Source organism: Lepus europaeus, chromosome 11 (genome assembly GCF_033115175.1).
Source record: "Lepus europaeus isolate LE1 chromosome 11, mLepTim1.pri, whole genome shotgun sequence".
NCBI classification, from domain to species: Eukaryota; Metazoa; Chordata; class Mammalia; order Lagomorpha; family Leporidae; genus Lepus; species Lepus europaeus.
The window spans coordinates 50,298,867-50,323,141 of record NC_084837.1 but is presented as its reverse complement, the minus strand read 5'-3'; the positions used below and the strand labels follow the sequence as shown (position 1 = coordinate 50,323,141).

The window sequence follows — 24,275 nt, the reverse complement described above, 5'->3', positions numbered from 1 at the left end:
CACTGCTTTTCCTAGCCATTAGCAGGGAGCTGGATCTGAATTAGAGCAGCCGGGACTCAAATGGGTGCCCATATAGAATGCTGGCATTGCAGGTGGCAACTTGATTCATTATGCCACAATGCCAGCCCCTCTAAAGTTGCCTCTTAAGAACAGGATGGGCATCTAATTTATTTTGTCTTCCAGGCACTCCTCTCCTCCATACCACCACATTCACCTTTAGTGTGTCAACACAGGTGACACTCAATAAATGCTCTCTGAATGAGTGACAGACACACACCACATAAATTCCACACAAAGGTCAGGTCATTTATTTTCCCTCTAGACCTAGGCTCAGTACATGGATGGCTTCTCTTCACCCTTTGGGTTGACAATCTTCTCCAGGTTGCTGCTGATGATATGATAAAGTTCGGCCTGGGAGAAGGCAGAACAGGAGTCAAGTTCTTGGCCCCCCTCCCTCCTAGCCAACCCCCTTCAGCTTCTCTCAGGGTCTTACTCCACACTCACATAGAAGGCCCTCAGGTCCAGCACCATGGCCCTTAGCGCCCCATAGGTTGCCTCATCTCGCTCATGTACCAAGGCCCGGTAGTCCATCTGGGACGTAGGAGGCAAAGCTGAGTCAGCTTCATGGGAAAGACATTAGTCTGGTTTCCTCATATAGGGAATAGGTAACGTGAAGATGAGCTCCTTCTGGGCACCAAGAAATGAGATCCCACGGGATCCAGCAGAGAAAAAGGTCCAGGTTGTTGCAGTCCAAAGCAGTTTTTCCTAGGCAGCACTTTTGGCTTAATATTCTCCACACTGGGAAGGTCATAACCAAGACAAGGAGGGTCTGTTTCCCCGCCTCCTCGGCCCATCCCCAGCCAGCCTCAGCTAAAAGGCTGATGGACTCTCCACTTACAACATGGGTCTCCTTGGAGGCCTTGGCCACAGCATCCCCGCGTTCTGAGAAGTACCTGCCAGAAGCAAGGGAAACAGGATAGGCACAGGTGCTCAGGGAGATGTACTCCCCCAGAGACTGTTCCCAAAGTATCCCATCATCCTGATGGTACTGCTTAGCTTTGGCAGGCCCCCATGCTGGTCCTCCGGCTGCCCTCACTTGGAAATGGTTGTCTGGAAGGTTTCCACTTTGGTCTTCACTGCATTCACCCTCTCCAGCACCTTCTCCTGTGGTGACATGGGGGTGGGGGATGGGGAGGGGAGACAGCACTTCATCTCCTTCCTCCTGCACTCACCACTTCCTTCCTCCTCCTAGCTCTCTCTCCCCAGGGCTCTCCCCGCTCTCAAGAGTCCTGTCTTCCTTTTCTTACCTGGATCGCTACCCCAAAATCATTTCCATCCTCAATCTTGGGGATCAGATGCTGGATCCATGTGATCACCTATGTTAAAAGGAGAAATCACTCAACAAACCTACTGAGCTCTTTCTATTATTGCCACTCCCCAATAATAGCTTTATTGAATCGAGCACTTATTTGCCAGGCACTGTGTTACCTATGATTTATCTCACTTGTTACAAAAACCTTCCAAAGTATGTGTGTAATCTGAGAGGCAGAGAGGGCTCCCACCTGCTGACTCACTCCCCAAATGCCTACAATGGATGGGACCGGACCAGGCTAAAGCAGGGAGCCAAGAAGCCAACCCAGGTCTCCCTCATGGGTGATAGGAACCCGAAAACTTTAGCCAACATCGTCTGCGTTAGCAAAACGCTGGGAATGGCAGCCAGAGCTAGGACCTGAACCCAGGTACTCTGACGTGAGATGCAGGTAACCAGTGTTGTAACTGCTAAGCTATACATGACCCCAGTATATATCACATGATAAGAAATGTTTCCAAAGTACTGCGTTATCCCTACTGCGTATCTGGCATAGCAATAGGTTCTATGGTTCTAGAAGTGGATAATGCACAGCCTCTGACTTCAGGAATACCTTTGTAATACCAGAGGCCTAGCAGAATGAGAACAATAGGGACCTCAACCAAGACCAAGAGGAAACCTCCCTTTTCAGGACTAAACCTCTGAATGAAGGACCTGCATCTCTGAAGGAGACCAGGGCTTGGCCTGGCCATTTTCTTTTTACTCCCCACACCCAGCTCCCAGGCTTACCAGAATGCACTTCTCTTTGAGAGTCCAGACTTCCGGCTTAACCAAAGCGAGCAGAGCTAAGAGCTTCTCATTCCCAGGAAGAAAGCCGCACTTAGGGACTGAAGAAAGAAGGAATCCACGTCCCTCCTCCGCCCCCCCCCCCCCATCAGTGTGTGATTTCCCCTCACTGCGTCACCCCTCCCTTCCTTACCTTCCTTCTTCTCCTGTTTATCTGTTTCCATCTAAGGGAAACAAGGGGCGGGGATAGCTTCAGAAAAGTCACCGAGGTTGACGGGCCATCACGTCACGGAAGGCACAGTGCGAGCCCTGCACCACGAGTGCCTCACCTCATCCTCCTTGGGCGGGGGGTCTGGGATGGGGATGTCCAGCGGGGCCCGGAGGGAGGTCAGGTCAGCCACATTGAGGAAGTCCTCCTGTACAGAGCTCACCATCAGGTCTGCCCAGCCTCTTCCCCTCACCCCACGTCACAGCTTTCCCTCGGCCTCCCAACCAGGCTCAGGCATACAACATCTGAACGTTCCCAATCCACCATTCAAAATAGTTCCCAGTTGCTAGCCAGACAAGGTGAGCAGAGGCGGGGAAAAGGTCAGGGGACGGGGCAAGGGGACCTGGGCTACTCACTTGCAAGAGCTGATTCAGGTATATGATTTTCTGTGGCAGGAAACTGTAGAGGAATTCCTCAGCCTGTGGCGAACACACTCAATAAGATGTCAGAAGACCTGACCTGGAAGGGCCCTTGAAAATCTGAGTCCGTGACCTTATAAATGAGGTCAGTGAGGCCCTGAAAATGAAGGGACTTGCCCACGTTCACAGACAGCAGACCTAACGTTAGGAATGTGGGGGACCGTGGATTTACTGCCCCTCATCCAAAGAAGGGCTGGAAAGGGCAGAGTTCTGGCATCGGATTAAGCTGCTACCTGCAAAGCCGGCATCCCATACGGGTGCCAGTTTGAGTCCCAGCTAACGTGTTCCCTGCTAATGTGCCTGGGAAAGCAGCAGAAGATGGCTCAAATACTTGGGCCTTTGCACCAACAGAAGAAACGTAGCTCCTGGCTTCAGCCTGGCCCAGCCCTGGTTGTGGCGGCCATTTGAGGAATGAACCAGCAGATGGAAGTGCTCTCTCTCTCCCTCCCTCTCATTATCTCCCCTCCCCCAACTCTGCCTTTCGATTAAACAATTTAAAAATAAGAGGGGGGGTTGAGAAGTGGTAGAAGAGAGGGGTCAAATTAGAGGGAGAAGTCAATAATTAGGAGGTCACTTTGGGTGAAAGCATGGTAAGGACGTAGGGGCCAAGTCCAGGGCGGCCTTTGGAGTCACTCTGAGTGGTTGTGATCCTCAAGTACTGGTCTAAGATTCTGGGCCAAATCGCTTGATTCTACAGACACTTACCTCCTGGAAAAGATTTTGCCTGAAGACATCCACCTGCAGAGAGAGCAGGACCAGGACGTTGGTTAAGGGTTCTTGGTTGTCGAAGAGTTATTCTCCCACCTCCAGCAGGGCGCCCTCCAACTACGGCCCAGGCCTTTCCCACAAGCCAGTTTTCTCTGGAAGCCCCAGCTCAGGGCAGAGACTGGCCAGAGGACAAGAATCTGGGAATCCCCAGGCAGAAGTGAAAGCACTGAAGTGAGGCTGGCAGAGTTCGAACACGGCCTGGGTCCCCCGGAGTACCCAGATCGGCCTCCATCCAGGGGGGCTTCCCGGGCCCTTGCTAGCCTCCGGTGGGTGCCCCCTTACCTGTTTGCTGGCCTCCCCGCTCAGGCGCACCCCACAAGGCTTGGCCATGCTGCTCCAGGTGTAGCGCTCCGGTCTCCCGGCGAGCAGCCTGGGCTTTCGCTTTCACTCCCAGATCCAGGCCCGCCCCCTCAGCCCCGCCCCCCTCAGCCCCCTCCCCCTGGCCGACCACAAGCAGTGGGTAGTCCCTCAGCCATTCCCAGCCCCGGGCCGCTAGGAGAGGCGGTGCTGGCTGGGTCACAAACCCGGGGGCTGTCCGAGGGAGGGACTGGGGGGTGGGACCGCGGAGACGGGGACAGGGGGCGGGGCTACAGTGCGGGCCTAGCCCGTCCGGGGGAAGTCCAGGGCTGGACTTCGAGGGCGGGAAAATGGGGAAGGGGCTATCCAGGCAGAAGGCTCGGCCGCGAGGAGCCCACAGAAAGGGGCCCGGGCGATATGAAGAGCCTGAGGCGGAGAAGGGTCAGCAGGACGTGTGCGGCAGCCCGCGCGGGGACAGTCCCCGAGGGCGCCCCGCCCCAGGACGGCCGGGACAAAGGCGGGACTCTCTTCGGCTGGGCTGGAGCCGGCCAGAGTCGAGTTCCCGGCAGACGGAACGTCGCCGGTGGGCGCATAGCAGAATGGCCCAGAGACAGGGGAGGAAGGCTCTGAGCCGAACTGGATAATCCCACGCTCGCAGCTGCCCGGAAGGGGAGGAACCAATGTGGGGAAAGGCGGGGAAGAATCCGGGTATTAGAGCAAAATGCTGGGCCGCCCTGGGGGCGGAGTCAAGAGCCATGTACCTCCTCATTGGCTGGGACCTGGCCGGCCCTCTAGGCCCCGCCCCCGCTTTCCTGACCCTCCCCTTCCTCTGAAACTGCGTTGCAGTCCCGCCCACCTTCCAGTACTTCCTGTTCCCCGCTAACCCTGGCGCTGGGCGGTGAGCCGGAGAGCGACAGTGGCCTGAGTGACCCGGGCGACTGCGCGGACAGGGTCAGGCCGCAAAGCCGAACTCCAGGCGGGAGGGGTGGCGCTCGGGCCGCCCCCGGCCCGCACCGGGTCGTGGCGGGCGGCGAGGCTGGGGCTGACTCCTCTCTCAGGATGCCGGGGAAGGAAGAGGAGCGAGCCTTCCTGGCGGCCCGTGAGGAGCTGGCGAGCGCTCTGAGGAGGGATTCCGGGCAGATGTTTTCCCTGGAGCAACTCCGGCCGCTGTTGGCCACCTCTTTGCCTCCAGCCGCCCGCTACCTGCAGCTGGACGCCGCACGCCTGATCCGCTGCAACGCTCATGGGGAGGTGAGCCCGGCCCTGCTGGGAGGGGAGACATAGGGCCTGAGGCCCGAGTCGAGCTCACACGTCTGCTCTCTAATTGCGCACAGCCCCGAAACTACCTCAGCACTCTGTCCACGGCCCTGAACATCCTGGAGAAATATGGCCGCAACCTCCTGAGCCCTCAGCGGCCCCGGTACTGGCGCGGGGTCAAGTTTAATAACCCTGTCTTTCGCAGCACGGTGGATGCTGTGCAGGTGAAACCCCTGGGTCTTGTGGAAGAAGGGGAAATGGACCTGGGCTGGGAGGTGGGGGTTGACCGGAAAGGGCCCCCAGGCTATGCTGAATGGGGAGAAGGACAGCGCCTGTGGGAAGGGGGGCGGCGGCTGGGCGGTGAACGGTTGTCAATGTGTGGCAGGGGGGCCGGGATGTGCTACGGTTGTATGGCTACACGGAGGAGCAGCCAGATGGGTTGAGCTTCCCCGAAGAGCAGGAGGAGCCGGATGAGAACCAGGTAGCCGCAGTCACGCTGGAAGTCCTGCTGCTTCGGACAGAGCTCGGCCTGTGGTTGCAGGTGAGGCGTTCGTCGACTCTAAGGCCTTAGGCACCGGGGCTGAAAAAGCCCAGCCTCACTGAAGCCTGTGGCAGGGCCCCCATGCTGGAATCTTCTGGTACTGTTGTTCTCCCTGCGAATGTTGGGGGGCCAGGGCTTAGAGGGAGGGTCTTGTTCTACAGCTCTAGATGGGAGCTCTTTTCATCTTGTTTGCAGAATGCTCATCCCAGGCAGCAGGCACTGGAACAGCTGCTGAAAGGCAAAGTCGAAGATGATGTAAGAAAGGCATGAAGAGGGGCTGCTGACCAAAGCGGGCAGGAACTGTGGGACTCCGTGTCTGTCCCCAGACTTCTTGCCTATCTCGTGCCCTTTCTTCCTCAGATGCTGCAGCTTTCTGAGTTCGGACCCCTACTGAGAGAGATTGCCCCTGGCCCCCTTGCCACACCGTCTGCCCCAGGTACTAGTCGTCATCTCCTGCAAGGGGCTGCTAGTAGCAGACTAGATTGATGGAAATTGGGGGCCCTCCTCTACCTTCTGGTTTATCTTCCTTTGTGTGTTTAAAACAATGAAAACAGGTTCCCTTGGGTCCAGGTGTGCTGAGTAGTCTTGTGATTGCCCTCATCCTCAGCACATTCAGGTGTAACTTTGTCCTGTTTCTAGGCTCCACTCCTTGTTCCTGCTTTCTCTGTGGTTCTGCCCCGGGCACACTGAGCTGCCCAGCCTGTAAACAGGTCTTGTGTGCAGCCTGTGACCGCCTGTTCCATGGACACCCATCCCGTGCCCATCACCTGCGCCAGACCACCCACCTGAGCCCCAGGTGAGAGGACTTCTCTTCTCTGTGGGAGTGAAATTTAGAGAACGTGAAATTACTTGAGCATCTACTGTGCCAAGTTCTTTGCTAAGACCATTTAACATAGGGCAAGCAGCTAGCGTAGCCATCAAAGAGAAATCAGACAAGTAGCAGTCACAATGAGACAGGTTACTGTGGTGTGTGAGTAAGTAGTGGGTGGATGCTATCTGGTCTGAGGATCAGTTCAGTCACTTGGCAGTATTTTATTTTTTAAAAGATGCAGAGTGAAAGAGAAAGGTCTTCCATTGGCTGGTTCACTCCCCAAATAGCCACAACAGCGGAGGCTGGGCCAGGCTGAAGCCGGGAGCCAGGAGCTTCCTCTGGGTCTCCCTTGTGGCCCAAGTGCTTGGGCCATCTTCTGCCACTTTTCCAGGCACATTAGCAGGGAGCCAGATCAGAAGTGGAGCATCCAGGACTCAAACCAGCGCCCATGTGGGATGCTGGTGCTGTAGGCCAGGGCTTTTACTCACTGTGCCACAGCACCGGCCCCTGACAGTAGTTTAAACACTTATTATGGACCAGTCTCTCTGTTCTGGGGATTGACCAGGAAGAAGTGAGCTATAAGTTGTCATTTAGATGTTGAACAGGACATGAGTATGATAGTATCCAGATAAAGAACACAACACATACAAAGGCCAGAGCCATGTGTTGATACCCAGGAAATGGGGAATGCCCAGGGGAGAGGGACCCTGGCACCAGAACCAGCCCAGCAGGCCGTGTCTGCTTTTCTATTACAGTTTACCTGCCTCAGCCCCACTGCTGCCCCAGCCGAATTCCCTGGTGGCCCTGAGAGACAGCTCTCCTTCCCTTGATCCTGCAAATGCCCATCAGCCCTGGCACTGTGCTGCCTGCACCAGGCTAAATGAGCCTTGGGCAATGCTCTGTGTGGCCTGTGGTTGGCCCCGAGGCTGTAAGGACTCAAGGCTGGAGACTGAGGGCCCGCAAGATACGGGGGGCCAAGAACCTGAACTTACACGAGGTCGGTGGGCCTGCCAGAGCTGTACCTTTGAGAATGAGGCAGCAGCTGTGTTATGTGCCATGTGTGAGCGACCTCGGCTGGCACAGCCTCCCAGCTTGGTGGTGGATTCCCAGGATCCTGGCTTGTCCTCACAGCCACTTCAGGTAACCTGTTCCTGACCTTTTCAGCTCAGACCTTTCTCTTCTTGCTCGTGCCCTGTCTTCCTTCAGTCATCCCAGGTCCCGGGATCGCCTTTGTGAACCTCCTTCACTCAAACCATGGGGTCATTCTCTCCACCTTCCCAGCAGGGGGATACTTTGCTCTCCTCTGCCCAGACTCACGTCTGGTACTGCATTCACTGTACCTTCGGCAACTCGGGCCCTGGCTGGGTGTGTGCTATGTGCAACCGGACCAGCAGCCCCAGCCTAGAGCAGCATGCCCCCCGGCCCAGTGCCTCCTCTTCGGAAAAAGGACTCCCCAAGCCTCGACCCCCACAATGCCTCAGTGCCCCCCTGCCCAGCTCCTGTGGAGACCCTGAGAAGCAGCGCCAAGACAAGATGCGGGAGGAAGGTCTCCAGCTAGTGGTCATGATCCGGGTGAGCGTGGGGCCCCGGAGGAGGTGGGGCTCAGCTGGGGAGGGGAGGGGCACGGAGATACTGCATTTCAGTAACATGAGTCCTTATAAACTACTGTTAGCAGCAGCTGACTTACTGAGCACGTCTCACATGGCAGTTACCATGGTCACGTGATCAGTACATCTGCGCTCAGCTGTTGGCATTTGGAGCAGGCTGAAGGTACGGAAGGCGTTTGCCCCTCCTAATGAGCCTTCTGTGCTTTAGGACGGGGAAGCTGCAGGTGCCTGTCCAGAGGAGGTCTTCTCGGCTCTGCAATACTCAGGCACCGAGGTGCCCCTGCAGTGGCTGCGCTCAGAGCTGCCTTACGTGCTGGAGATGGTGGCCGAACTAGCTGGACAGAAGGACCCCGGGCTGGGTGTCTTTTCCTGTCAGGAGGCCCGGAAAGCCTGGCTGGAGCGTCATGGCAACCTTGATGAGGCTGTGGAGGAGTGTGTGAGGGCCCGGAGGAGGAAGGTACAGCCGTGCTGGAGGTGGGACAGGCTTGAGGGTCTTAGGCACTCACACAATCCCTTGCCCACTTTTCCTTCTTCACTCTCTCTCTGCTCTCAACTTACAGGTGCAGGAACTCCAGACCCTGGGCTTTAGGCCTGAGGAGGGGTCTCTTCAGGCATTGTTCCAGCATGGGGGTGACGTGACCCGGGCCCTTACTGAGCTACAGCGCCAGCGCCTAGAGCCCTTCCATCAGCGCCTCTGGGACACTGGCCCTGAGTCTACCCCCTCTTGGGATGGGCCGGACAAGCAGGTGCTGAAGGGAGATGTGGAGCCCAAGAACCCACCTAGAGGGGCAAGAGGAAAGGCCCCTGTGGTCTGACAGCTACTTCTCTCTCCACCTGAACCACATTGCAGAGTCTGGTCAGACGGCTTCTGGCAGTCTACGCACTCCCCAGCTGGGGCCGGGCAGAGCTGGCGCTGTCGCTGTTGCAGGAGACTCCCAGGAACTATGAGCTGGGGGACGTGGTGGAAGCTGTGAGGCAAAGCCAAGACCGGGCCTTCCTGCGCCGCTTGCTTGCCCAGGAGTGTGCTGTGTGTGGTTGGGCTCTGCCTCGCAATCGGGTAAGGCCCATCCCACTGCCCCCCTGATCTTACAGTTACTCTATTGCCTTTTTTTTTTTTTTTTTTTTTTTGACAGGCAGAGTGGATAGTGAGAGAGAGAGACAGAGAGAAAGGTCTTCCTTTGCCATTGGTTCACCCTCCAATGGCCGCTGCGGCGGGTGCATCGCGCTGATCTGAAGCCAGGAGCCAGGTGCTTCTCCTGGTCTCCAATGCAGGTGCAGGGCCCAAGCACTTGGGCCATCCTCCACTGCCTTCCCGGGCCATAGCAGAGAGCTGGCCTGGAAGAGGGGCAACCGGGATAGAATCCGGCGCCCCAACCAGGACTAGAACCCAGTGTGCCGGCGCCACAAGGCGGAGGATTAGCCTATTGAGCCACGGCACCGGCCACTCTTCCCTTTGCTCCCCCATCCCCTCCCTGGCCCCTGACTCTGGCCCTGTCTTGTGCTCCACAGTTACTTTTGTATCTGTGAAGTCTTCTGGGAAGGTAGAGGCAGGAACAAGCTGTCCCCTCCCTTTTAAATGTTCTATTATGGAAAATTTCAGACATGCAACAGGGAAAAGGAAAACTACTGTTTTTTAAAGGTTTATTTATTTATTTGAAAGTGTTACAGAGAAGGAGATACAGAGGCAGAGAGAGAGAATCTTCCATCTGGTTCACTCCCCAAATGGCTGCAACAGCTGGAGCTGGACCTGGGCCTGGGCAAAGGCAGGAGCCAGGAGCTTCATCTGGGTCTCCCACATGGGTGCAGGGGCCCAAGTACTTGGGCCATCTTTGGTTGCTTTCCCAGGCACATTAACAGGGAGCTGGATGGAAGTGGAGCAGTCAGGACTTGAACCGGCATCCATGTGGGATGCTGGTGTTACAAGTGGCAGCTTTAACCTGCTATGCCACAGTGCTGGCCTGGAAAACTGTGTAATTATTTTCCTTAATTCCTGCAAGTCCTCCACCCTCAGTATACTTATCACCAACTTCAGCAATTTTCAGTGTGTCTTATTTCATCTAAACACTGTACTGTGTTTGAAGGAAATCTCTGGTTTCATACAGTCTATTGATAAATATCTTAGTACATATCTCTAAAAGAAGAAATCTTTTGAAAACAGCCACAGCACCGTTGCCACCCCAAACAAATGAACAGTAATTCTTTTCTTATATATTTATTTAGAAGATTTATTTATTTATTTGAAAGTTAGAGTTACACAGAGAAGGAAAGGCAGAGAGAGAGAGAGAGGTCTTCCATCCACTGATTCACTCCTCAATTGGCCGCCGTGGCTGGAGCTTTGCCATTCTGAATCGAGGAGCCATAAGCTTCTTTCAGGTCTCCCACATAGGTGCAGGGGCCCAAGATCTTGGACTGTCTTCCACTGCTTTCCCAGGCCACAGCAGAGAGCTGGACTGGAAGTGGAGCAGCCAGGGCTTGAACCGGCACCTATATGGGATGCAGCACTGTATACGGCGGCTTTACCCACTACACCACAGTGCTGGCCCCTATTATTTTGAAAAAGTTACAAAGAGAGAGGGAGAACGAGAGAGATTTTCTATCCACTGGCTTACTCCCCAGATGGCCACAACGGCCAGACCTTGGCCAGGCTGAATCCAGGAGCTTCATCCGATTTCCACATGGGTGACAGGGGCCCAAGCACTTGAGCCATCCTCTGCTGCTTTTCCCAGGCCATTAGCAGGGAGCTTGATCAGGTGTGGAGTCGCAGGGACATGAATCAGCACCATGTGGGATGCCAGCATTGCAGACAGTGCCTTTATCCACTACCCCACCACACCAGCCCCAAACAGTAACTTTTTTTTAAAAGATTTATTTATTATTTATTTGAAAGAGTTACACAGAAGGAAAGGCAGAGAGAGAGGTCTTCCATCAGCTGGTTCACTCCCCAACTGGCCGCAACAGCTGGAGCTGTACCACTCTGAAGCCAGGAGCTAGGAGCTTCTTCCAGGTCTCCCACATGGGTGCAGGAGCCCAAGGTCTTGGGCCATTTTCTGCTTTCCCAGGCGATAGGAGAGAGCTGGATTGGAAGTGCAGTAGTCAGGACTTGAAAAACAGTGCCAATATGGGATGCCAGCACTGTAGGCAGCGGCTTTACCTGCTACACCAGAGCGCCGGACCCCAAACAGTAATTCTTTAATAGCATCACATACCCAATTGATAGGAACAAACCTTTCTTATCTTCTGAGTCTCACTTAATCTAGGTCAGGCATGGTGGTTCTTTGGCCAAATACAGTTCAATTAGTCTGGCTCAGGGTTCGTTTTCACTCTTTGTATTTTAAAATTGTTGATTCACAGGATGTTGTAAAAGTAGCAGAGTCCTTTGTACTTGTTTGCCACCATCCCCAGTGATGATGTCTTAGATAATTACAATTTGATAGACTGGGAAATAGATGCCAACATTAAGTGTATTATAGATCTTGTTCACTTTTAACATGGATGTGTGTGGGTTTTTTTTAAAGATTTTATTTACTTGGAAAGCACAGTTAGGGATAGACAGAGGGGCTGGCACTGTGATGCAGCAAGTTAAAGCCCTGGCCTGCAACACCAGCATCCCATATGGGTACCAATTCGAGTCCCAGGTGCTCCACTACCAATCTAGCTCCCTGCTAATGTGCCTGGGAAAGCAGTGAAGGATGACCCAAATCCTTGGGCTCCTGCACCCACGTGGGAGACCTGGAAGAAGCTCCTGGCTCCAGATTGGTTCAGCTCTGGCCGTTGTGGCCATTTGGGGAGTGAACCAGCGGATGGAAGACCTCTCTCTCTCTCTCTACTTCTCTATAACTGTATTTTTTTTTTCTTTTTAAGAAAAAGATCTTCCATCTACTGGTTCACTCTCTCAAATTGCTACAATGGCCAGGTTTGGGCTAAGCTAAAGCCAGGAGCTTCATCCGAGTCTCCGGTGTGGTGTAGGGGCCCAAGCACTTGGGCCATCTTCCACTGCTTTTCCAGATGCATTAGCAGGAAGCTGGATCTGCAGTGGATAAGCTGGGACTCCATTCAGTACCTATGTGGAATGTCAGTGTTGCAGGTGGTAGCTTAATCCACTACACTACAACGCTGGTCTGTGTGTGTGTGTATGTGTGTGTATGGTGTGTGTAGTGTAGTTCTTTGCAATTTTTTTTTTTTTTTTTAAAGAGTCAGAGTTACACAGAGAGAGAAGGAGAGGCAGAGAGAGAGAGAGAGAGGGAGGTCTTTCATCTGCTGGTTCATTCTCCAATTGGCTACAGTGGCCGGAGCTGCGCCAGTCTGAAGCCAGGAACCAGGAACTTCTTCCAGGTCTCCCACATGGGTGCAGGGGCCCAAGGACTTGGGCCATCTTCTACTGCTCTCCCAGGCCATAGCAGAGAGCTGGATTGGAAGTGGAGCAGCCGAGACTCGAACCAGTGCCCATATGGGATGCTGGCACTGCAAGCAGCGGCTTTAACCCGCCACACCATAGCGCTGGCCCCTTTTGCAATTGTTAGATTCATCCATCTACCACCATTATCAGATACAAATTGTTTTCCACATTACAGAGGAACCCTTCTATGTTACCCCTTCCCCACCTCTGGTCATCTGATAACCATTAATTTGTTCTCCATCTCTTTTTTTTTAAGATTTAATTTTTTTTTATTTGAACAAGTTAGAGACATACAGAAAGAGAAAGGTCTTCCATCCACTGGTTCACTCCCCAATTGGCCACAACAGCCGGAGCTGCGCCGATCCGAAGCCAGGAGCTTCTTCCCAGTCTCCCACTTGGGTGCAGGGGCCCAAGTACTTGGGCCATCCCCTACTGCTTTCCCAGGCCATAGCAGAGAGCTGGATCGGAAGAGGAGCAGCTGGGACTAGAGCTGGCGCCCATATGGGATGCTGGCGCTTCAGGCCAGGGCTTTAACCCACTGTGCCACAGCGCCAGCCCCTATTCTCCATCTCTATAGCTTTGTCAATTTGAGGATGCTAATTCTGTATTTGCTTTTAATTAGATGTAAACGCCTTTAGAGGCATTCATCATTTTAGATCTCACCATTGTCTGTTTTCCTCTATCTGATGGTCGTTGGTTTGGATTGTCTGCCTGGCACCTGCTGGCACTTCAGATGGGGACCTTGCCCAGTTGTTAATTAGGTCCTAGTTTTTCAGTGGCCACCTGGTTATTGCCCCTTGCCCAGGCTGGCAGCTGTGGCTCCTGTCACTCCTCCCCCTCTCCCTCTAGATGCAGGCCCTGATTTCCTGTGAGTGTACCATCTGTCCTGACTGCTTCCGTCAGCACTTCACCATCGCCTTGAAGGAGAAGCACATCACAGACATGGTGTGCCCTGCCTGTGGCCGCCCCGACCTCACCGATGACACGCAGTTGCTCAGCTACTTTTCCACCCTCGACATCCAGGTAGGTACTGCAGCTCTTAGGGTTCAGATACTCTGGGCGTTAAACAGGAACTCTACCTGCACACTGTATCTTGTCTTCAGCTCCGGGAGAGCCTGGAACCAGATGCCTACGCTTTGTTCCATAAGAAGCTGACTGAGGGTGTGCTGATGCGGGATCCCAAGTTCCTGTGGTGTGCTCAGGCAAGTGACTCACACAGAGGAGCTGACTGAGGAGGGGCCCGTGATAATGCTGGGTCAGGCCTTGGAAAGCTTTCTGCTCTTGCACCCACAGTGCTCCTTCGGCTTCATATATGAGCGTGAACAGTTGGAGGCTACGTGTCCCCAGTGTCACCAGACTTTCTGTGTGCGTTGCAAACGCCAGGTAAGGCACATTTATCTTTTCAGAAATACTTTCCTAGCTACTGCTAGGTACAGTATGAGACATGAGGTATATGAAAGAACAAAACAGACAGGAGCTCGGAGCTTAAAAATCTTAGTTTAGGGGCTGACGCTGTGGCGTGGCAGGTTAAGCTGCTGCCTGCAGCACCGGTGTCCCACATGGGAACCAGTTTGAATCCTAGCTGCTCCTCTTCCAGTCCAACTCCCTGCTAATGTACCTGGGAAAACAGCGGAACATGGCCTAAGTGCCTGGGCCCCTGCTAGCTTTGGCCTGGCCTAGTCCCAGTTGTTGCAAGCATTTGGGGAGTGAATTAGTGGACGGAAGATTTCTCTCTCTCTGTCTCTTTCTAACTCTGACTTTCAAATAAATAAATCTTTAAAAAAAAAAAAAGTTTAGTGAGAGGCACAAGGAGAAATGGAAGAAAGAGGAGGGGAAGAGAGGGAAAGAAAATGGAGGGACGGCGGAAGGAGAGGGAGGGAGGGAGGAAGCAGATCAAGGGTGGGGGGATCGTCATACACAGGCACAGGTTCTGTGAAGAACACAAGTGGAACAAGTGAGACAAGGATAACAGATTGGGTCAGACAAGTCGTCTCTAAAATGGTTTAGCTTAAGCTCAGGCCTGAAAGTTAAGAACCCAGCCATGCAGAGTATTTGGGACAGAAAGAATAACCCATGGAAAAACCATAGTGAGACAAAACTGGCTGGAGTCTTGAGAACAAGGGTGAGGCTGGCAGGCAGTTGGGGAGGAGCCAGCACCAGATCAGGTGAGCCCTGGAAGCAATGTGAGGCAGGGATTTGTCTTTCATTCTGAGACCAAGCAGGGAGTGATGCCATCTCATTTATCTTGTAAGAAACCTAACTTTTATCTCCAAAATATTTTTTTTAAGATTTATTTATTTATTTGAAAGTCAGAATTACACAGAGAAAAGGAGAGAAAGAGAGAGAGAGAAAGGTCTTCCAGCCACTGGTTCACTCCCCAATTGGCCGCAGCGGCTGGAGCTTTGCCAATCTGAAGCCAGGAGCCAGGAGCTTCTTCTGGGTCTCCCACGCAGGTGCAGGAGCCCAAGGACTTGGCCCATCTTCTACTGCTTTCCCAGGCCATCGCAGAGAGCTGGATGGGAAGTAGAGCAGCTGGGACTCGAACTGCACTGCAGGCGGCGGCTTTGCCTGCTACGCCACAGCACCAGCCCCTCACCAAAATTTTGCGTCTATGTTATAAAACAATAACCAAATGAACACTTGACCCTGCCACCAAGCCTCAAAATCAGAACATTAGTAATACAGTTGAAGCTGCCTGATTTACACTTTTGGCTGCAATGTGGAGAATGGAGTGTGTAAGCAGAGAGACCAGTAACTGAAGTCATGGAGGCAAGATCTGACAGAGGCCTGGAGTGAGATGGCAGCAGTAGGGATGGAGAGAAGAGACAGGGCTGGGAGAGGCTTGGGTGGTTGGAGCATCACAGCTTACTAATGAGCATGAGGTGATAGAAACGCAAAGCCAAGGATGGCCTCTCAGTTTGGAGTTTGAGCAAACGGTGGATGGTAGTGACACAAACTAAGCTGAAGACTCCTGGGAGGGCCGGCAAGAAGGGTCAGGGGAGGGATAGGCGTCTGTGTGAAGCCTGCTTTCCTTCCGGCAGTGGGAAGAGCAGCACCGAGGCCGGAGCTGTGAGGATTTCCAGAACTGGAAGCGCACCAATGACCCGGAATATCAGGCCCAAGGCCTGGCGATGTATCTTCAGGAAAACGGCATCGGTAAGGCTGCCCGACCTGGCTGGTTTGCTCAGTCGTCTGTCATTAACAACATCCTCTTCTTGAGGGCCTTGAGGTGCATGGCAGCCCCAGCCCTCACCCGCCATCTCTTGCAGACTGCCCCAAGTGCAAGTTCTCATATGCACTGGCCCGAGGAGGCTGCATGCACTTTCACTGCACCCAGTGCCGCCACCAGTTCTGCAGTGGCTGCTACAATGCCTTTTATGCCAAGAATGTGAGCCCAGAGGAGGGGGAAAGGGATAAAAGGTTGTGGGGGGCAGGGAGGCCTGCCACTGGGATTAAGGGGTGGAGGCACTGGGGAGCGACTCAGAGAAGAGGAAGCCATCGGGATCTAAAGCACCCGTCTCTGTCTCCTCTCCCTGTTTACTTGCTCCAGACCTTCCAAGGTTTCTGTCTTCCCCACCCCTACAGCCCTCATGCAGGGGTTCCTGAGAATGTAGGCCCCTAATAATTTCTAACTTCCCTTTCCCATCTGGGTTCCTGCCAGAAATGCCCAGACCCTAACTGCAGGGTGAAAAAGTCCCTGCACGGCCACCACCCTCGAGACTGCCTCTTCTACCTGCGGGACTGGACTGCTGTCCGACTCCAGAAGCTGCTACAGGTTAGAGGCGACCAGCCCAGCCGGGTGTGCTGGTTGCACGGGAGAAGGGGCAGGTCCCAGGGTGAGCAAGAATGGAAGAGGCTCTGAGGTAGGAAATGCAGCAAGGGGAGCATCATGCCCGTGTGTGTCTTCCTCCGCAGGACAACAACGTCATGTTTAATACAGAGCCTCCAGCGGGGGCCCGGGCAGTCCCCGGAGGTGAGTGTCGGGATAAGCCTTTGAGAAGGGGAGATGATGTGCTGGGCTCCCACTGTGTGATGGGTAAACAGAAGGGGAAGGGTCTGGGATGATTCCTGTGCCCCTGGCCTTGTTTTCCTGTGTAAAATGAGAGTAAGGATATGCACTTTGCTGGTAAGCTATTTGCGCAAGACATGAAAGTCCTGAACACTTAATGTTAACTCCTCCCATTTCCAAATGGTTACTCATTCATTCATTAGCTCAGTGAGTGTTTAATGAGGCCTGCTAGTTGCAGTGCACTGTTTTAGGTTCGAGGGCATAGAATGGTGTTGGATACTGCTCTAATCTACTCCACTTAATCATCTTCATAGAGGTGAGACCTCACACAGTGAGTTAACTATGAAAGAGTTAAATAACAACAAACAACTGTCTCAAGGGAACATCCAATTATGAGCCAAAAGCCAGCTTGAATAAAAGACGGACAGCGGGGTCTTCTGCCTGTGTCAGTGCCACCGGCATCTCAAGTACCCCACTGCCACAGAGCTCCTGTGCTCAGGCCCCTCCCTGAAGACTGCCTCCGTATGCTCCGTGGATACCCCAGTTCTCCTGGGGCCCTGTGGCCAGTGGCCAGCTCCCAGCAAAGGATGCCCTCCTTCCCTCAGGTGGCTGCCGAGTGATGGAGCAGAAAGAGGTTCCCAATGGGCTCAAGGATGAAGCTTGTGGCAAGGAAACTCCAGCTGGCCATGCCGGCCTCTGTCAGTGAGTGCCAGAGGACACGGGACGGGCTGTGGGCACAGGAGATGGGAGTGGGGAGAGTGTGTCCAGATGGGAAAGCGAGCCCTGCAAGGAGTGGGGAGGGGCTGTCTGGGCAAGAGCGTGGATAAGTAAAACACAGCGTGCACAGATTGGCACTCGGCAGGTGTGGTGAGGTCTTGTCCAGGTATCCCAGTGCCCAGTCAGGTGCTGTTAGCCAACAGAACAGATTTTTCTGTTCCCTCATCTCCTCAGGGCACACTACAAAGAGTATCTGGTGAGTCTCATCAATGCCCACTCGCTGGACCCGGCCACCCTGTACGAGGTGGAGGAGCTGGAGACGGCCACCGAGCGCTACCTGCACGTGCGCCCCCAGCCACTGGCTGGCGAGGATCCTCCTGGGTACCATGCCCGCTTATTACAGGTAAAGCTCTACCCAGCCTTATCTCTGATACCACCCTCCAGAAGTCACCTGTCCTGGCCCGTGTCAGCTCCAGGCTTCAGGTGCCATTGTCTTCTCTCTTCTGCAGAAGCTGACAGAAGAGGTGCCCTTGGGACAGAGTATCCCCCGCAGGAGGAAGTAGCTGAGGGCCAGGGTCCTGATGAAGGTCCTGTGGCCCAGCTCCCTCAGGAACAGCTCCAGCACCAATAAAGAGGCATCTGATTGCCCAGGCTTCTCGGTGGTCCTTCTTCCTGGCCCCACCATCTAGGGGCACCAGGGAAAAGGGGGGAGGTGACTAGAGCTTTGCTGAAAGAGCCCTTTGCAGCCTGCTTCTTGACCCACCCTGGACTCGGGCCAGGAAGGAGTTGACACCATGGGTGGGCAGGGGAGGCCCTCTCCAGCCATCCACCGGCCGGGCCTTCCCACCTCTCTTCTCCCTCTCCTTTCATGGAATTTGGCTGGTCATTGAGGTGACCAGGTATGTACCAAGCAGGCACTGTAGGGGAACAGACAGGCACAGATGTACACAGTAATCCAGAGGCCCCAGACCAGCCACCAGAGAAACTGGGAAAGCAGCAATGTTACACAGCGAAGGTCAGCGGCCTGCGAAAACAGAATCTGAAGCCGGAAGGAGTTCCTGGCAGGAGCTGTGGGCGGAGGGACCTGCTTGCTGCCGACTGCGTTATGGCAGTGAGAGTCTCAGCTGCTGCTTCCCCCTAGTGGTGGTAGGTTGCCCTGCTGCTCAGAGACCACGTGATTTCTGGGAAAAGGCCCTCCCGAGAGAAACGAAACTTAGGGTGGGGACTGTAGAAAGAGGCGGAGAGATCTCCCTGCCTGGCTGCGAACGGAGCTTCAGCTTGCGGAGCCCTGGGACAGCTTGGACAACGGTTCAGGTAAGATCAGCCAAGCATGGGAGTCAGCCTGCGACCTAGGGCGAAGAGGCTAGCCAGATTGGAGGTGGTGGCGCCTGGGAGCCCCTTCCTAGACTGATAGAAGGCCTCTAAGTCCGGAAGTAGGAGGTGTGGCCTGAGAGTGAGAGACTACTAGAAATGGCCACTGAGCACCACTTGCACATGCACCCCGGGGGCAAGTGTCCCAGGTCCTGTGGGCAAATGATAGGAGAACTTGCTGTGAGATTGTTCATGGAGGGAGGTCCTGTTCCCAGCCTCAGCGGGCCCTGTTTGTTTTCTTGCCTTCTGGCCCTGCCCACTTCTGCAGCCCCGCCCCTGACCCCAGGTCCCTGTCCCACCTACCCTTAGAGCAAATACTAGAGAGAGGTGAGGGTGAAAGTGTAGAAGAGTGGTTGGTGAGTAGGATTGCCGAAGTGTCTCTGAAGCAGATCTGTCTCTGGAGATGCTGGAGACTGGATAAGGTGCTCTACCGGTAACAAGACACCAAGGGGAGGCAGGGTGTTGTTTTTTTTTTTTTTTTTTTTAAATATAAATCTTCCTTTTTTTTTATTTGTTTGAAAGTCAGCATGGCCGGCGCCGTGGCTCACTTGGTTAATCCTCCACCTACGGCGCTGGCATCCCATATGGGCACCGGGTTCTAATCCCGATTGCTCCTCTTCCAGTCCAGCTCTCTGCTGTGGCCTGGGAGGGCAGTGGAGGATGGCCCAAGTGCTTGGGCCCCTGCACCGGCATGGGAGACCAGGAGAAGCACCTGGCTCCTGGCTTCAGATCATCATAGCTCCAGCTGTGCGTCCATTTGGGGGGTGAACCAACAGAAGGAAGACCTTCTCTGTCTCTCTTTCACTGTCTAACTCTGTCAAGTAAATTAAAAAAAAAAAAAAGTTACACAGAGAAGGAGAGGCAGAGAGAAAGAGGTCTTCTATCTGCTGGTTCACTCCCCAGTTTGCTGCAATGGCCGGAACTGCACCTACTCGTAGCCAGGAGCCTCCTCTAGGTCTTCCCACGCGGGTACAGGGGCCCAAGGACCTGGGCCATCTTCCACTGCTTTCCCAGGCCATAGCAGAGAACTGGATTGGAAGTAGAGCAGCTGGGACTTGACTGGTGCTGGCACTGTAGGTGGCAGCTTTACCCACTATGCCAGCGTGCTGGCCAGAGGCAGGTGTTTTGTACAGTGGTTGACACCACTCAGGGCGCCCGCATTTCTGTCGAGTGCCTGGGTCTGCGTCCTGGCTCTGCCTGGTGTTTTAGCTTCTTGCTAATGCACGTCCTGGCAGGCAGCAAGTGATGGCTCAAGTAGTTAGGTCCCTGCCACCCATGTGGGAGAAACAGACTGAGTTCTGATCTGGCTTCAGCCCCTGCTATTGTGGGCACTTGGGGAATGAAACAGTGGATAGAAGATTTTTCTCTGTGTGTCTCTGCCTTTCAAATAAAATTTAAATTTTAAAAAAGACACAGGGAATTCTCAAACTGTATGTTCCCTTAAAATCAATTCTTAAGGTTTCCTTCCAGGTATCACAGGCTGGAATGTTAAAAAGCATAGGTTTTGGTAACTGCTGGTCGCGGCAGCAGTGAAACAGCTCTGCCTCGGGGAAGGGTGAGATTCATTGAGAACCGAGAACGGGATGGGGCCATTGCAGGAAGCTGGCCCCAGTGACTAGGCTCTTGGCAGGTGTGCCCGCCCCAGCTATCGATTCTGATGTTTCCCCCTTCTCTTGTCCCCCTAGGATGGGATCGGGCAGGGCACGATGCACCCGGAAGCTCCGGAACTGGGTGGTGGAGCAAGTGGAGAGCGGGAAGTTCCCAGGTGTGTGCTGGGACAACGCAGCTAAGACCATGTTCCGGATTCCCTGGAAACATGCGGGCAAGCAGGACTTCCGGGAGGACCAGGATGCCGCCTTCTTCAAGGTAAGGGCAGGGAAACAAGCAAGGGACGAATTAGACAATGGTACGCTCACCCCTGGTGCTAGTGTCTGTCAGGGTTTCAGATCCAGGGCACATTGGCGAATAGAGCCAGCTATGTCGTTTGCAGAGCCTGGTGCAGTGTGAAGGCACAACAGTTACTAAGTGAAAATTCAGAGCTTATTAAGGATTTTGAGATGGCAAAAGCAAAGTACACATGCTGCCCAAGCTGGTTTGAGCCAGGGGCCCTGCACAAGTGCTCAGGCCACAAGCCCGTGAGCCAGCCCTGTGGGAGGTGCAGCCGGGCTCTGTAGTGTGCGGCCTCCTGTTCACTTCATCTCTGTAGGCCTGGGCCATGTTTAAAGGCAAGTACAAAGAGGGAGACCCAGGAGGCCCTGCTGCCTGGAAGACTCGCCTGCGCTGTGCCCTCAACAAGAGTTCTGAATTTGAGGAGGTTCCCGAGAGAGGCCGAATGGATGTTGCTGAGCCCTACAAGGTGTATCGGCTGCTGCCACCAGGAGCCCCATCTGGTGAGTGTCCCCTTGCCCAGCCACACCCAGAAGCAGCAGACCAGGGGAAAGGACAGAGATGTGATGAGCTCTGGAAAGGCGGCAGGCCTCCAGAAGGCTATCAGTTCTGCCCTGACCCTGCCCTTGGAGAGCTGCCCCCAGTTCCCTCTCCCAGTCTTGCCCAGCCTTTCACTGTCTCAGACCTCTTTCTCACCCTCTTTTCCTCTTGAACACCTGACCTTTCTCTCCCCCTCAACAATTCCACAGCCCAGCCAGGGACCCGGAAATCAGCATCAAGGCGACACCACAGTTCTGTGTCTTTTGAGAGGGAGGAAGATGAGGGTACCACAAAGAACTGCATGGTCAATTCCACCTCCCTCCAGGACTCCCTGGATAACGTGAGAACTGGCGAGGGAGCTGGGTGGGCCTGGGGGCAGGAGAGTACCTAGGATTGGGGGAGATTGGCCAGTGACAGGTACCATGTGTGCAGGAGGAGATGGTGGCCACCGAGGAAGCAAGCCACTCAGACGCCGGGAACAGCAGCAGCAGTAGCAATGGCGGCGGCAGCCCAGAGCCGCAGGAAGGTACCACCTCCCGGGCTTCTCATGTCGTCCCACTTGCCAAAACCAGCCACTGGCCCAAGGGCTCCCTAGTCCCACTCTGAATGACCAGTGCCTTCGCCTTCCTTCCAGGTGCGAATGTAACTGAGGCTGCTATGCAGGGGGATACGGTGGCCTTGGAGCTTCTGCTCCCTCCAGACCCAGGTGCTTAGCATTTCTGAATCCTTCTTGCTCTCTGTTCTCCTGGAGCCTTCCTCCCCTCCCCATGCATGTGTTATCTAGCCAGTCAGGGCGTGCAGCAAACTCTCCCGTAGGCAGAGGGGCCGTGTCCAGGCAGTGAGAGCTCCAGGTGGCTGGCCAGCCTCCACAAAGCTTGCTCCTCAGGAACACTGCTGTAAGCTCTGTTGCCTGGATATCCGTAGGGAGCCCTGATCTCTTTGAGGTAAATAGAAGCCCAGCCTTGAGGGACCTTCTTGTGAACCGTAAGACCTCAGGGTGGGTACGGACCTTAGCTATCTCCTGAGTGGTAGGAAGCCTAACAGGAAGCCCCCTGGTTGGTGAGAGAGCCCGGGGAGTGAGGATGAGGAGAGGCTGCCACCCCCGCTTCCCGGCCTGCCTTGTCTTCTCCGGCTGGGCGTCCCTTCCTGGGGCTCAGGGTCCTCAGCAGCAGAATGAGAACCTTGGATCTGCGAGGAGCTTCGTTTCCTTCCCCTAAAGCCGTGTGCGGGCCAGGTGCCCCTGGGGAGAGGGGCTGCCAGCTGTGCACCCCTCTGGTACCAGGCACAGCTGGGCTCTTCTGTCTCCAGACTACTCGCTGCTGCTCACCTTCATCTACAACGGGCGTGTGGTGGGTGAAGCCCGGGTGCACAGCCTCGACTGCCGCCTCGTGGCTGAGCCCTTAGGCTCTGAGCGGAACATGGAGCAGGTGGTGTTTCCCAAGCCTGACCCCCTGGAGCCCACGCAGCGCCTGCTGAGCCAGCTGGACCGAGGCCTCCTGGTGGCCAGCAACTCCCGAGGCCTCTTTGCTCAACGGCTTTGCCCCATCTTCGTCTCCTGGGATGCACCGCAGGTCCCGCCTGGGCCAGGCCTGCATCTGCTGCCCAGCAATGAGTGTGTGGAGCTCTTCAAAACTGCCTACTTCTGCAGAGGTGAGGCTGCTCCGGGCGGGGCTCTGAGCCCCTAACCCCTGACCCCTACCTCTCAGTAGGCCTTAGGCTGACCTGGCGGGTCCTGCCCCTCCCTGCCAGCCAGCAGCTTCCCCACTGTAGCCTGTGCTGGGCACCCCTGCACTTGTTGTGGCACATCCTCTGTGGCCCTATGCTCAGCGCTGGCAGCTGCCTGGCCACTCTCCTTCCCCCATCAAGGCTGTGAAGATGGCATTGGGGTGGAGCCTGGCATCATCACCCTGAAGCTACTTATGCAGAGGTGTGGGCAGGTCAGCACAGGCTCTGGGAACCTCACAGCCCTCTCACATCTACGCTGGCCTGCAGAAGCATTGGCACATGGTGGGGAGCGGACACACCTGCCACACCCTGGCCCCAGCTATGCCTATCAGCTACATCCCTGAAGCTTGTCTGCAGCTCCTGTCCACTCAGTATTCCAGGTCTAGGCCCACTCGACTCTAAACCTGACCTTCAGGGTGGGGCCAGAGGTTCAGGGGGATCACGGTGTGGGTATTCCCAGGGCATGGATGCCTCAGCACTGGGAGAGAGTGAGCAAGCGAAAAAAGCTGGAGCACATCTGTGCTGGCGGCTGGGCATCTGTCTTCGAGGACTCAGTTCTGGCTGGGGTGAGCCTTTGCCGTGCGGAGGATCTGCTGCCTCCAGACACTTATTCGAGGCAGGGCCCCACCTTCCTGTTTGCTCACAGAGGAGTAACAGCTTCGTCCCCGACCTTTGTCCTGAGCCTGCAGCTTAGTCTCCTGGTGGCCCCACTCCCACCTCTCTATTCCCTCCCAGCCTGTGGTTCTCACTCCTCTCTCTCCTTTCCTCCAACCCTTGATCCTTTCTCTTTCAGACTTGGCCAGGTACCTCCAGGGCCTGGGCCCCCCACCCAAGTTCCAGGTGACACTGAATTTCTGGGAGGAGCGCCCCGGCCCCAGCCACACTGCACAGAGTCTTATCACAGTGCAGGTGAGTTCAGAGCTCGGACAGAGTCGCTTGTGTGATGGGGACGGGAAAGCAGTGCTCGGGACGTGAAAGGGTTCAGGGAAGGAGCTCCTTGCGGGGTGCACCTGCTATGCTACGCTCACTCACAGCCTCTTTCCCGTCTCTTCTGATGCAGATGGAGCAAGCCTTTGCCCGACACTTACTGGAGACCCCAGAGGAGCAGGCAGCCATTCTGTCCCTGGTGTAGGGCATGGGAACCCACCTTCCGCCCCACCCCTCCGCTCCCACTCCTGTCTCTCTTGAAACAGACTCATTCATTGTCTGCACTGTTGGCCAGTGCCTCCCTTCGTGATCGCTCTCAGTGCTGTGGTAGTTACATCCTTGAACTCTTCACACCGTGGCTGGTGGAGAGCTCAAGGATACTTTTTATTTTAAACACATTTTTTGAAATATACCCTGTTTCATCTCTAAAGGACTGGGAAATTCCAAATGATGTGAACTCAGGGGCCCTCTCCTTCCCTCAACCCTCAACTCTAAAGCCAAGCACTTTATATTTTCTTCCTAGGTCTTCACTAAGAATTAAAAATAAAGTTTTATTGAAAGAGGAATCAGCATTTAGTTTGCTGGGAGAAGGTGGCAGGGGCGACAGGGGTGTGACTGAGATGTAGACTTAGGGGCAGGG

At 54.7% G+C, this 24,275-nt stretch overlaps 3 protein-coding genes across 8 annotated transcripts; 2 read left to right on the top strand and 1 right to left on the bottom strand.

Moving 5' to 3' along the window:
• Nucleotides 1–281: 281 nt before the first annotated feature.
• On the bottom strand, nt 282–3,958 carry PSME2 (proteasome activator subunit 2). Its single transcript, XM_062205380.1, has 11 exons — nt 3,833–3,958; nt 3,488–3,520; nt 2,720–2,782; nt 2,425–2,511; nt 2,289–2,319; nt 2,099–2,196; nt 1,308–1,376; nt 1,097–1,164; nt 899–953; nt 505–591; nt 282–411 (listed from the first exon to the last, which is right to left on the bottom strand). The coding sequence occupies exons 1-11, from the start codon at nt 3,878–3,880 to the stop codon at nt 331–333; spliced, it is 720 nt and encodes a 239-aa protein (XP_062061364.1). The 5' UTR covers nt 3,881–3,958; the 3' UTR covers nt 282–330.
• A 217-nt stretch (nt 3,959–4,175) lies between these two features.
• Nucleotides 4,176–17,778, top strand: RNF31 (ring finger protein 31). Of its 3 annotated transcripts, none has more exons than XM_062205356.1 (21): nt 4,176–5,098; nt 5,182–5,328; nt 5,490–5,645; nt 5,841–5,900; nt 6,006–6,081; nt 6,285–6,441; nt 7,212–7,596; nt 7,741–8,028; nt 8,272–8,520; nt 8,624–8,809; nt 8,914–9,120; nt 13,309–13,482; nt 13,563–13,661; nt 13,753–13,842; nt 15,501–15,615; nt 15,729–15,847; nt 16,121–16,234; nt 16,375–16,432; nt 17,074–17,170; nt 17,420–17,588; nt 17,695–17,778. In XM_062205356.1, exons 1-21 carry the CDS (start codon nt 4,907–4,909, stop codon nt 17,746–17,748), a joined length of 3,192 nt encoding a protein of 1,063 aa, XP_062061340.1. In that variant the 5' UTR covers nt 4,176–4,906; the 3' UTR covers nt 17,749–17,778. The 3 variants fall into 3 exon arrangements, with proteins under 3 accessions (XP_062061340.1, XP_062061339.1, XP_062061341.1); XM_062205355.1 differs by having other exon boundaries at nt 7,738–8,028; XM_062205357.1 differs by lacking the exons at nt 15,729–15,847; nt 16,375–16,432; nt 17,074–17,170; nt 17,420–17,588; nt 17,695–17,778 and having other exon boundaries at nt 7,738–8,028; nt 16,121–16,226.
• A 630-nt stretch (nt 17,779–18,408) lies between these two features.
• Nucleotides 18,409–24,212, top strand: IRF9 (interferon regulatory factor 9). 4 transcript variants are annotated; one of them, XM_062205370.1, is made up of 9 exons: nt 18,409–18,499; nt 20,242–20,422; nt 20,763–20,946; nt 21,193–21,323; nt 21,401–21,509; nt 21,618–21,689; nt 22,292–22,633; nt 23,502–23,617; nt 23,769–24,211. In XM_062205370.1, exons 2-9 carry the CDS (start codon nt 20,243–20,245, stop codon nt 23,838–23,840), a joined length of 1,206 nt encoding a protein of 401 aa, XP_062061354.1. In that variant the 5' UTR covers nt 18,409–18,499; nt 20,242; the 3' UTR covers nt 23,841–24,211. The 4 variants fall into 4 exon arrangements, with proteins under 4 accessions (XP_062061354.1, XP_062061357.1, XP_062061355.1 ...); XM_062205373.1 differs by having other exon boundaries at nt 21,416–21,509; nt 23,769–24,210; XM_062205371.1 differs by lacking the exon at nt 18,409–18,499 and adding an exon at nt 18,527–18,978 and having other exon boundaries at nt 23,769–24,212.
• The last annotated feature ends 63 nt before the right edge of the window (nt 24,213–24,275 follow it).